At 41.6% G+C, this 12,215-nt stretch overlaps 2 protein-coding genes across 4 annotated transcripts in view; one reads left to right on the forward strand and one right to left on the reverse strand.

Moving 5' to 3' along the window:
* WASHC4 (WASH complex subunit 4) overlaps window positions 1-4,565 on the forward strand; it is a 51,103-nt gene extending 46,538 nt beyond the window's left edge. For both annotated transcript variants that reach the window (XR_014784270.1, XM_084809657.1), the window contains 3 exons: window positions 47-146; window positions 2,050-2,125; window positions 2,986-4,565. Coding sequence is in view for 1 of the 2 variants with exons in the window: in XM_084809657.1 (XP_084665783.1) it covers window positions 47-146; window positions 2,050-2,117 (168 nt within the window). In the remaining variant the exon portion in view is untranslated. The remainder of the gene's footprint in view (window positions 1-46; window positions 147-2,049; window positions 2,126-2,985) is intronic.
* Window positions 4,073-12,215, reverse strand: part of APPL2 (adaptor protein, phosphotyrosine interacting with PH domain and leucine zipper 2) — a 43,555-nt gene continuing 35,412 nt past the window's right edge. Inside the window, exons 18-21 of one of the 2 annotated variants that reach the window (XM_084809658.1) lie at window positions 9,780-9,816; window positions 9,521-9,661; window positions 8,702-8,749; window positions 4,073-7,344 (exon numbers count right to left, since the gene is read on the reverse strand). In XM_084809658.1, coding sequence (XP_084665784.1) covers window positions 7,213-7,344; window positions 8,702-8,749; window positions 9,521-9,661; window positions 9,780-9,816 — 358 coding nt within the window. In that variant the 3' untranslated portion in view covers window positions 4,073-7,212. The remainder of the gene's footprint in view (window positions 7,345-8,701; window positions 8,750-9,520; window positions 9,662-9,779; window positions 9,817-12,215) is intronic. The other variant, XM_084809659.1, reaches the window with a different exon arrangement.

Consider the following 12,215-nt stretch of genomic DNA (forward strand, 5'->3'; position numbering starts at 1 on the left):
TATGACATGCTAACACTTGCTGAGGGTTTTTCTTTAATTTTTATAGGAGTTTGAACTACTTTATTTCTCACTAAGCAGTGCAAGGATCTTTTTTAGAGCAGATAAAACTGCAGCAGAAGAAAATCAAGAGAAAAAAGACAGAGAAGGTTAGTAAAAAGTGTTACGTTGTCTAGGGAAGTGATGGCATCAGACACAAATTGTTTCCTGTAACTATGCACTCTTAAGCTATGAAACCATATGGTATGTTATTCTTAAGATAAGAAACTGAGCATTCTGTTCTTACTTCCTCAGTTTTATTGTCACTAGTGGAAGGCATGACCCTGTGGTGTATAGTTGACTACCTGAGAACTTGGAGGTGACCGAACTTGGAGTTCTCCACACTGCATTTGCAGCTAGACGGCTGATTTTGGCTGTGTAGGTGGGGCGCCTTGGAGCAGGGGTGGAGGGAGGCTGGATAGTGCAAGGAAGTGTCACAATGGCACTTCCGCCATCCCCGCCCCGCCTCCAGGATCCTCCCTTTCCCCTGCTCTGTGCTGCTCTTAAGAGCTCAGAGCTTGGGATGAATTGTGCCACCAATGAGGCATTAGGGGAGTGGGTGGGGAGACGGTTTTCTGGGAACCAACTCTGGAGTGCAGGCTCTGAGCTCGGTTCCCAGAAAATGAAAAATCCTGTGGCTGTCTAGCCACTGTATAGCGGCCATAGGATTGCGCTCTCAGAGCACTACCTGAAAATTCAGGATAGTGGAACGATTGATTAGTAATAGGATGCAGAAGTGCTGCTGCTTTCAGATGGGCAAATCGAGCAGGAAGCCTGTAAGATTTAACAACATTGGAGAGTCAGTTAATTGGCTATAGATGTCATCCTAAACACAGTTAGTGCTTAGGATGTTCTTTTGAAACCAAAGGAACTTGCTTCCAAATGAAGGTCAGCACTATGAAATGGAGATCACCCAACTTCATTCTTTGGATAAATTCCTGTTGCTCACTTCAGAATACAGGGGGTGGTTCATTACTTCATGTATGTTCATTCCAAATAGACTAGAAATCATGATCTTTACCTTTCTATTAACAACCAATTCTGATACAGTCTTTAGCATCCTGGGATGTTTTTTTAAGTGATCTCAAGTGCATACATAAGGAAAACATTCAGTGGGATTAGTTATTTTTGCTTGTTGCATGCATATACCTCCCTTCCGCCAAGACACACAAGGCAGCTTAGTTTTAAAATACTAAAGCAAACAAATGTTACAAAATATAACAGAGACCTCTCTGGCTGGCAGGTGGTGGGGTTTGGCCTCTTCATAGGACACACAGAACTCAAGTAGCCCCTGGGAAGACAGAGAGATTATCTGTAGAACCTTATATTCTAAGTTAGTGTTTACCTAAATGTGAACGATAGGCAGTGGAACTACTGCCTTCAGGTACTGTCAGTTGTCACAGGATAGTATTGTCAATTGTCACAGGATATACAAGTATTAAACGGACCATGTCTTGATGGTCTGTATTGGTTTGATAGTTGAGCGTATGTAAACATTTCATCACAGCTATTGTGTAGTAGTGATGCAATTTTTGAAATGTTTAATGCCAAAGGCTTTTATTTTTTTTAAAGATCCCTTGGTTTTCAAATGCCCTTACTATGCTGTGCCAATCCCCTCCCCGCTCAATTTCACAAAACTCTGCCACTTGGGGGGGGGGCGGGCAGGGGGAAGACAAATTCCATGAATTGGGGGTGGGGTGGCTCTTGCCTTAACAATATAATGAGCTGGCAAAATGGTGTTCTTTTTAACTTTTGAAAGAAAAGCTTCACATCGCTGTTGTTTCTGCAGCCTCCCACACTTCTTGCAATGCCCATGGGAGGACAGCACAAATGGCTGACCCCCCCCCCCAATATTGCTTCAGCCAATTCAGCTAAGAAGCTTGAGCTCATCTAAATGTTGAGACTGTTAATACTGTTTGGCTTTCTGTAGTATGTGTGTAAAACAAGTTTTGTTAGCAAAGCAGTGCTGAGAATACAATATTATTTTGAGGTTCCACCCCTTCTGTCTTGTAGAAGAATCTGTAAAAACAAACGATGGAGACCTGTCCAACTCTACTTCTGCAGATCCTATTGTGAAATGAGAGCCCTGGTATGTCTTTGTTTTTGTATGATGTGATTGTATGGCCTAAGTTTGTTTTTCATAGTGGAATTTCATAGTTAGAAACTATTAGAATGCAATTAGGTCTTTACGTTCTACAATATTGAGAGCTGAATTTCTAGCTTGATGAGGTAGTCTCCCCTGCCCTCCAAAGGTTTTGTGTTGGTGATCACCAACAATAAAATTAAACATGAGGCTGGAGCTGAAATGAATCCTGTATTTTGCAAATATTTTGTATTCCTGGCAAAAATGTTGCTTGTTTAAATTGCCTTCAGTGATAGAATCATGGCATTATTTAGCACTGCAATATTGGTCCTTTCACTATGTGATCTCTGATGGCTAATCTGAGGAGGAAGCAGCACCAATTGGGAGGGGAAACAGTGGTGCTGAATGGGAAGAAAACCAGGAAATATTTGCACATTCTAGGTGGTTTTCAGGGGAATTTTCTCCCCAACTAAAATTGTTACTTTGAACCAAAAATGAAAACTAACGAATAGCCAGCACAACCTTAGTAAGACAGTGTTGTGTTACCTGCTCCGTTTTTCTTCCCAGTTTGTAAAAAAACACTGTTGTGCTTGCCATCTGTTACGAAAAAAGGAAGTTGCTATGAATAGTAAGAGCCAATTAACATGATTATCTTTAAATAGGGTTGTATCCAACTGTGCCTGTCTGCCAGCACTGATCCCTCCTCCTTCCTGCAGCTCCCCAAATCTCCTCTGGAGGGTTGAGGGAATCCTCCAGAGTATCTTTGGGAGGCACAAGGAGAGAAGGGCAAAGTCCTGTTGCTGCAGTTGCCCAGACAGAATATGCAGTACATGTTTGACCTTTTTTTTTTGCTTCCTGTTCTATAGAAATCTACAGCAACGGTGATTTGTTGAAACGGATGGGACCAATCTGTCATGGAACATTTCACCTTCTGAATTTTCATACTGACCCAGATATGCTATCAAGTTAAAATAATCCATACTCACTTAACTCAAAATTTGCAGTTCATCCTTTTTTGTTGAAGTTTCACTAAAATATGCTCTTTGGTCTAACTTATGACTGGAGTGAAGGATTTGGTTGTTTATTTTGATAATTTTGATAATTTTCTTTAATTCTCTTGCATTTTGTTTGATTGAATCAGGTATACATCAGTTCACATCCTTGGTAAGGCTGTTGCACCTTATTTTCTATTGTGTTATGTCCCTGTTTAAAAATCTGTCATAGTCCATAGACCTTTGGAATCCAAAGAACCTGCCAGCTTAGAGGGTCAACATCGGTCTTTCAGAGACTGACACTGTATAAACATGTAAATTTAAGGCACCTCTCTGCTGTAATAAACATACTCGTTTCCATTTCTCCTTTTTGTTCTCTAATTTGATAGAATCCTTAGCTTAAAGCATCACACGTGCCTGAACTGTACAGTGCTAACCAAACTAACATGGTCTTAGTGACACATTATAAAACATCCTTAGTCTTCACCTGGATCTAAACTCATGTACATGCAGTGCTTCTGTGAATATATAGATATGTACAGTAATATAGCTTCCTTTGTTAATATAGGATGGTAGTCACTGAACAGCTCTCATGCTGTAAAACCAATTAAGTGATGAACAATTTAGGTCTTCAATGTGACTTCCAGCTGACTTGGTTAGAGCAGGTAGCAATACATTCCTACTGGTGACATGGAATGGGTTCCCCATAAGAGCCCTTACATTTCATGCGGCTTCAAGTAGATGAGAGGTTTTACAGCTGCTGCATGTAGAGAAGGTGGGTTAAAACTGGGAGAGCAATTACAGCCGTGCAAAGAGGTGGGGAGTCGGGTCCGAGTCAGTAAGGTGATATGGAAGTACTGTTTCTTCTTCTCTCACCTCACCTTTTAATAATCTGTCTTTAAGCATAAACATAGCAGCTATGATCACTCTTTCATAGGCTTTGTTTACAAAAGCCAGAAGTAAAGGGAAGCTTTTGTTCTTTAATACATTTTTACACACTCTTGGCTTGTGAGGATCTCTTCTTTTCCATGAAGTGTGTAGCAGAACATCAGTCTACAAGCCATTTCCCATAACAGAAGCCTAAGTGAAAGAAAATACCCTTGTCTATTACATGGTCTTAAAATGCTTTTCCAGAATAAGCTCACCAGGTCTACCAAGCTTGGTAGGGAAAGAAAAAGAAGTGCTAAATGGATCAATATAACAAAGTCATCAGTACTTCGAACACTTGTATGTTTGAGCTTGTGACTGAGGTGCAGATCTGAGGTCCTGTTGCATGTTGTCATTGAGTTAATTTGACCAGTTCCATCAGATAGCTATATTCAAATTCTCAGGAATGAAGGGGACCAAATATAACATGTCTTACTCTGATTCATTTTACAAAAAGGCTGTTACCTCAGTTTTTGTTCTGTTAGATATTCTGTATATAATGTTAATAAATGTAACTTTGGAAAGTGGATTTGCTTTGTGTGTATTTACTCCCTGAGGCAGGTTTTAGGTCTTATGAGTAGTCTGAATGCTGTATCTTTAGCAATGACCCACTGGTAGCAATATACTTGCTTCTATGTGCTAATGAATTTGTGTCCAGAACAGAATATTAGGATTGATTCATGTGCTTTATAAAGCTAGTAGAAATTAAGTATCACCTCTCCTCCTGCAATAGGTTTCTACACTGTTTTTTTTCAAAAATTTGTTCCACCTTCTTCCTAAGCGAATAGCAGTGTTAAGAGCAGTCTGCTATACCCAAAGAATATGGTACAGTACAGAGACTGTCTAAATCAGGGAACGTGGGCAAAGTCAAAGAGTTGATTTTTTAAATTTCACTTGTTGGCAGGAAGAATAGATAAAGCCATTGAAGGACAATAAACTTATAACAACTGCAGATGGACTTTGGGGGATGATTTAGATACTAAGGATGCTGCAAAATGTAATCTACGTGGAATAGATGCCCATAAGATAGCAATGTAGCAGATCACGCAGGCCCCCAACTAAGTTCTACTGGCCCTTGTGGTGGTGGTGAGGGGTGCATGTGGGATGGGTGGGAGGTACAGTGTTGGAACCTGTTCATGAGGTTGCTACAGCTCTATGGCTATGCCATAGACTTACCATGCAGAAGTATGGTAAGAGTAATCATGACACGTATTAAGCTCCCATTAGACTGAGTTAACACTGGTCTGTTTATTCTCCTTGACAGCTGTTCTCTAAGATCTCAGGCAGTACTCTTTTCTAGCCTTGATATCTAGAACTGTTAAACTATAGATGTTACTTAGATTAAGAGTAGGCAACCTGATGCTTTCCAGATTTTTATACTACATCTCCCATCAGCCAGCATTGCCAACGGATTATGGGAGTTGTAGGCCCAAATACCCAGGAGGCACTGGGTTGCCTACTCCTGCACAGAGCATGCTTAAGCTACCATGTCTGTTTTGGCCTGCTCCACAAAATAGCTGATGTCAGCTTGAGTTTACTAGATTGAAAAAGGGGGTGGGAGTGGTCAAGGGCTCAGACTCTTAAATGAGTCAATTTAGTATTTCCTTCCTGGTGTCATGATTTATTATTAGTTTCATGCTCTGATAACTACACTTGGAGTTGTAGAGCAACTACTTATATCCATAGGTGTAGGTCTTGTTTCAGAAGCCAGGATGACTTAATCATAGTTCCACACAATCAAAATACTCTATTTAGTTCAAAGAAGATTTTAATCTATGATTATTGCTAAACGGTTGTATTACAAGATGTGGCCCTTGCTTTGTTAACATTAAAACAAATATACTTATTACATAAAACATCCACAGAGAAATCAGGTAAACTTCATCAGAGCTGGCTCTGTTCTTGCATGTTACTTGAATTTACAATAGTAAACACAGGAGTCCCAGTATAGTGGTGTGTCCCAATTTGTACTAGCCTTATGAGCGGTAAGGTCTTACAGACTACATGCTTAGATTGGTCCTCTTCCTGAAGAAACATGTTTCCCTAGGAGCTGCTTTGCTTCCTTGGTGCAAAAGTGCTTCATTTGCCAGGCTGCCCACATCTAGGCTTGAAGAAATCCTTTCATCTGGGAAAAGAGGGCTTGTTTAAGACTCACCCAGTTCCCATGTTAATCCTAGAGGAGCACTAACCCAACTTTACAGATCAGTGCAAAAGTTAGCCTACCTGGCTCATAGGAGTGGTGGTTCTGACAAGTTACTTGCCCAGAAAAAATTACTGTTCATCCCTGGTGAGTAGCTGAGACTTCAGGTGGGCTTAATGCACAGCTTCTGGTCCACCTGCTACCTCACTGGGCTGGGATGCCTGCTTTACAGAATGTTTAAGTTTGGTCCCCACAAAAATGGTAGGCACTTAGATTAATATTGAAAACTTACTCCAGATACAATATAAAAATAGATATTAATAGGAAAGTATTTATGAAATAGTGTTCTAAACAGCCTAGCTCAAAATAGTGTTCCTGTTACCCTTTTTAAAAGTATACTGGAGCCTAAAAACAACTTCATCTAGAAGTAATGCATTCCATTAACTGTTACTGTGATACGTAGAGACTAAAAGGTTTATTAGGGCTGTGTATAGTCCTGTAACTTCTCATTTCAATCTGTTGTGCCTAAGATGACAGGCATGCCCGGTGAAATCATGGTAGCTTGCCTGTGGTGTGTGTACATGCACTGACTAGGACCACAGGGTGGAGAGTCACTGGCCTGTGCAACTCCTTGCCCCTCTCCACAGGAAGCAGAATTATGCAAAAAACAAGCAGATGTGCATATTCACAATTTATGCAGTTAAAGGAGTACACACAGCCCTAGTTGCAGTAGAAAACTAGGAGTAGGTGGACTTGCTGAGTTCCTAAAAGAACTACATGGGGTGAGAAAGTGGTTTAACATCTCAAGAAGAACCCTGAGGCATGTCTGTCTTGTATTAAATCTTTGCTGGTGGCCATCAGGCTTTCCTCAATGCTAGTAGCAGGTGATTTGATGCTGATTGTTGGGAAGATTTCAAAGATTGTCAGCTTACCATAACAAACATTTCAGATCAAGTTCTCTCAAGATATCCACCCATGTTGGCTCTTAGCTGAGAGCACAGAGTTTAGCCACCTCCACTGAGAGGAAGTGCAGCTTATGCTTCTGACTCCTCCTGCCCGTCCCCATGTACAGTGTTGTCCTCTTCTGACTGCTCATTCAAAAGCATGAACTTTCCATCATTGGTCAGTGGCATGGATGACATTAACTGAGCTAGTGCTTCTGGATCCTATAATGAAGATACAATGAGAGTCAATTGAATTGTTAGGACCAATCTTGACACAACAGCATTCAGGTAATTAGCAATCATATGAAAGGCTTTTAAAAAAAGTAGCATGCAAGTGTGGGAGACCGATCAGAGCAAATGGGAAGGGGCTTTCACCCTTTACACTGTGCTGTAGTCCTAATCCAGATTGCCCCTTCACACACCTGCATGACTTTGAAAAGTAATTCATGCAAGTGCTGTGTGAATCACATCTTGTCTAGTTTGGCCCTTACCCAAAAGCCTGAAAGGATTTGTCAGAATTCTCAAATCAGTTCTGATCCGTCTGTCATCTAATGCACTGAATATTTTAAAACACTCATGTTGCTAAAATGATTGGTAAATTGACAAACTTGGATTAAAATAAATTTAATCCCACTGACTTCATGAATCCCTTTCCTCCTCTGAAGTAATGGCTACCATAGGCTGCAGAAACCCAGTTGAAACTGCAGACCATTTCCAGTGAGTAATCACTTTCTAATTCCAGCCAAAATAGTATTTGGAAACCCATTTTCACTGTACTGGGCTGATGCTGTAGATTTATGGATCCACTAAGCTCAATGCATACATGAACTATGTGGAGAAATTCTAGTTGCTAAAACTCTGCGACACGACTTAACGCTTAGTTGTAAACGTGACTATAAATCAATTTGATTTAATGCCTTTGCAGAAACGCTTGTGCTTATTTCTCAATACAGAGCGAATAAACTGGAAGTAGATTAGAGCAAACAACGGTAGAAGACAGAAGGCTGAGGCTGATATTTGGATGGGAAGTTAGGCTGTGTACTAAAAACTAGCCTCACCTTATCTGCCATGACTATTTCTTCATCCTTCACTATCAATCCGTGCCTCTCCCCCAGTCATTCTCTGGTTCACAAAATAAGACACAATCTAGGTTCATTTATGCACTTCTGACAACCTAATCTTATGCATGTTTGCTCAGAAGTCTCATTGAGTTCAATGGAAGCACATGCTTAGCTGCTCCATTTCAATAAATGAAACTTAAAGCTGGTTACTTATGACTGGTTCACACCTACAGATTGTAAGCATGGATTATGCCACTGTGCTCTTTGCAGCTCAGCACTGTCACTATGTAAGTGTGTTCGAAGAATCAATTTTAAGTAGGTAAGTACTTTTTGCATGGAATTAGTTTAAGGGGCTTCACATAGATTCATCTCCCTAAGTCAGACTGGCATAGTTTCAGAGTAAGGATGACCTATTGGGACTCTATATACAGCAGTAACATTAGGTGACAAAGTCTTGAAAGTGAGATTCAGTACTTCAGAGGCTAAGGAATGTGAAATGAAGAATAGTGGAATGTTACCTTCCGAGCCTCAAGGATTTCCTTCCCCAGACTTATTGCATAGCAAATCTGCAGAAGAAGCAGAATTAGCCTTAGAATAACTTCGAAAAGGTGTATTTTTGTTTTTTAATAGTACTGATTTAGGCAAAGCTTCCCTGCTTACAACTGTTCATGAAGACTTGTCTGAACACAAATGTGCAAGACTCGGTAATTCCTGAAAAGACTTTTCTATTACCATGGATCAGAAAAGCAGGAACATATGGCAGAAGTTCCAGATCAATAAGTTGGGACCAATTAATGGGCTTTGTAAGCTTTATCAACTGTATGTATGGTGAGAATGCAGCATAATTAGTGCTGTATTGGTGGATTTCCTGCACTGGCGGGGTTGGGCTGGATGACCTTTGAAATCCCTTCCAACTCTATGACTCTAAGATGGCTGAGGAACCTGTGGCACTCCAGATTATGTTGGACTTCAATTCTCACCATCCCTGATCATTGGTCCTTCTGGCTGGGGCTGATGGAAATCAGTGTTGGTGGGGCAGAGGATAGAGCCAAGGGGTTGTGAGAGGAGTCCCTCCACCTCCCGTGCAGAGATGCAATATAATATTAAACTCATCCAGATATATTTTAAATGCTCTCCCCCAACTCCACTTCCAGGCAGAAGTACAATATAATTAATTGCTAAGAAATCCCAGAAAGGGGGGCGGGGGGGGCGCTTACAAAGTTACTAAGGCAAAGGGAGTAATCAACTCACTAAATTCTTATCGAGGCTTGTAATTACAGACCACAATTGGAACGTCTTAATGTATGTTAAATAATGCAACAAAGCCATCTCCAGACCTTTTCACCTTCAGTGTTACTCTCAAAGACATAAGCGCTCATGGAATCTTCGCCTGGAGACTCAGAGACACAAACCACAAATCCAATCAGCCTCTTGTTTTCTTGATGAGCAGCAAACTGTGTCACGCTGGCAAGTTCAAACTGGAAAAACAGGTTTTAGAATTTTAAGACTAGGAAGCGTTTACCTAACAACTTCCCAGCTGGCAACTTAGCAAGGATTGCAATTTCTGTGTTGTGATGGCAGGAAGAATGTACTTACACTTGTTCTTGTAACTTGGGTTTGAGGATCTATTAATCTGTTGTTCATGTAGAGAGAAAAAGAATGCATGTTCAGATTTAACAGAGAAAGTACAGAGGCCCCACTCTAACTCATGCTACTTGTGAGTCAGGCTGCAATCCTATGCACAATTACCTGGGAGTAAGTCCCCTTGAAGTCAATAAGCTATGTCCAAGTAGACATGTATAGGATTGCATTGTAAGTCTCAACTGAAATCAATTCATTGCAACTAAGGGCAGGATCCTTGTGCGAATGGCCAGGTCTGCTGGTCCCAGTGTATGTGCGGCCCCTAGCACTGGTGACCGTGATGTAGCGCTTCCGGCAGCAAGCCCTAAAATGAGTGAAAACACTCGTGTCTGGAATGGGCGTTTCTGCTCGTGGGCATCTGGGCATTTCTGCTCATTTTGGGGGTGGTCCCCAGAAGCGCTACATCACGGTCACCAGTGGGGCTGTGCACACACTGGGACTGGCAGACTTGGCCGCCTGTGCAAGGGCACCATTGGATCCTGACACTTAGTCGTGACTACCTTTTGCCATTTACCAAATAGCTGGTAGGGTCCATAAGCTTTCTTTGTTCAAATATGTAACTTGGAAGATCTGTGGACTCAGTTAATGTTTACTGTGGGGATTTCATTTCCAGCAAGAGTTAGTCACAGTCACATGAGTAGCATGCAACTCCTTCTGCTTGGAAGAGTCACGATTTGTTTGTTCCTCCCTGCTATGCAGCCCGGGCTAAAGCTACAAACCCAACCCAATTGAAAAACGGAGATACTAGCATCTTAAGAATTTTAAATCATTTTTCCAGGACTATCCTGGGAACCGTTGAAGGCTGTACTAAAAGCAGTACCAGCTGCATCTCTTCTCTCCAGGCTCATCTGCAGGATGATATTGGGAGCTCCAGGCAGGCTTCTTGTAGGTCCAGAACCAGCCGAGGCAGTTAAATCTATGGAATGCTGTTATCAGATGTTCTTCTGCCCCCGCAGCCTGCCCTCTAGATTCAAGTAATAGCAGGGGCAGTTGCGTGCAAGTATTTTGATCTTATGATTGGTGGCTTTCAGAGAGGCAGCAAAACATGCTTCCAGTCTTTGCCCGGTAGTACTTTTCTAGTCATTTAATGTAGTTCTAATCTATTCAGACAATAATTACAAATTTACTAACTGGGTTACTTTGAACAGTTTTAAAATATGATTACTTTATGAGCAAACTAAGTTATACATAAAATCACTTTAGGAACAGAAAGGCTGCTTAATGTTCCTAAAGAAGCCCTCCCCCTCCTGGTGCCCTCTGGATGTTTTGGACTACTGTGCCCAGCATTCCTGACCATTGGCCATGCTGCCTGAGGCTGATGGGAACTGACGTCCACAATATCTGGAGGGCACCAAGTTGGGAAGTCTCTCTTAAAGCAACAAAGTGACTTTAGATTTGTAAAGAGTGCTTAAAAGAAAATATTGCTTATTTTTCAGTCCCCCCCCCCAAATTTCCATCTTTTCCCACACACACACAAAAACGGGGAAAAAACGTGTTTTTTTTCCGATGGCCTCAAAATATCTGGAAATTTTACATCTTTAGTTGCATGGGAGACGTGTTCAGGATTAAAGGTGACCTAGCCAGTGGGAGCTATGGGTTGGATCCAAAGGTGCCCTTCCATGAACAGAAGGGCCTTTGATCCAGCAGAGGCACCTGCTAACAAGGGGAGTGGGAAAGGTGATTTTTGTCAATTCGCTTTCACCTCTATAGCCCATGGAGTATAAGGCTATATCAATGGCTACCAGTCATGGCTATATATTATATATTATGGCTATATATTGTATAATTATAGCCTCCAGTATCAGATGCAGGATGCATCTGAATACCAGCTGTTGGGAACACAACTGGGAGGGTGCTATTAGACTCAAAGACTGCATGTACACTTCCCATAGGTGTCTGGTTGGCCACTGGGAACAGAATGTTCCCTAGATAGGCATTTGGTCTGATCCAGCAAGGCTCTTCTAATCTTAGCCCCTCCTACACAATTTGAGGGTTCCCCAAAACGTTGGAGCAAATTTGGGGTGAGCAGAGGGTTGTTGGTGAAAATCAGCTCCTCCTTCTTCTGTTCGCAGGTACCAAAAGTTCCCTTTCTCATGAATGTATCTCTGCTCACAGAATCAGCTCAAACCCCATGAACTTCACCTAGAGCTGTTCGCAAATGGCCTCTTGCAATTCTCCACCCTATTTGTGGGCAGAGAAAATGGGGGGATAATTTCACCGAATTTCTCCAGGGGGCTGAGAAATTCTCCAATAGTTTCTCACAGGTAGGGCTCACCGTTGGCAGGGCCTGTAGCCCAGCTTCTTTTTTCCTAAGAGTTTTTGTTTTTTTGCGTTGCCACAGTGACAACAATATCAGCTATGTTGGCAGCCTAGCCCCCACTTTGCATCCTT

This window comes from Heloderma suspectum, chromosome 7 (genome assembly GCF_057233095.1).
Source record: "Heloderma suspectum isolate Gila_16-S chromosome 7, 16-S_ref, whole genome shotgun sequence".
In the NCBI taxonomy this organism is placed as follows: domain Eukaryota; kingdom Metazoa; phylum Chordata; class Lepidosauria; order Squamata; family Helodermatidae; genus Heloderma; species Heloderma suspectum.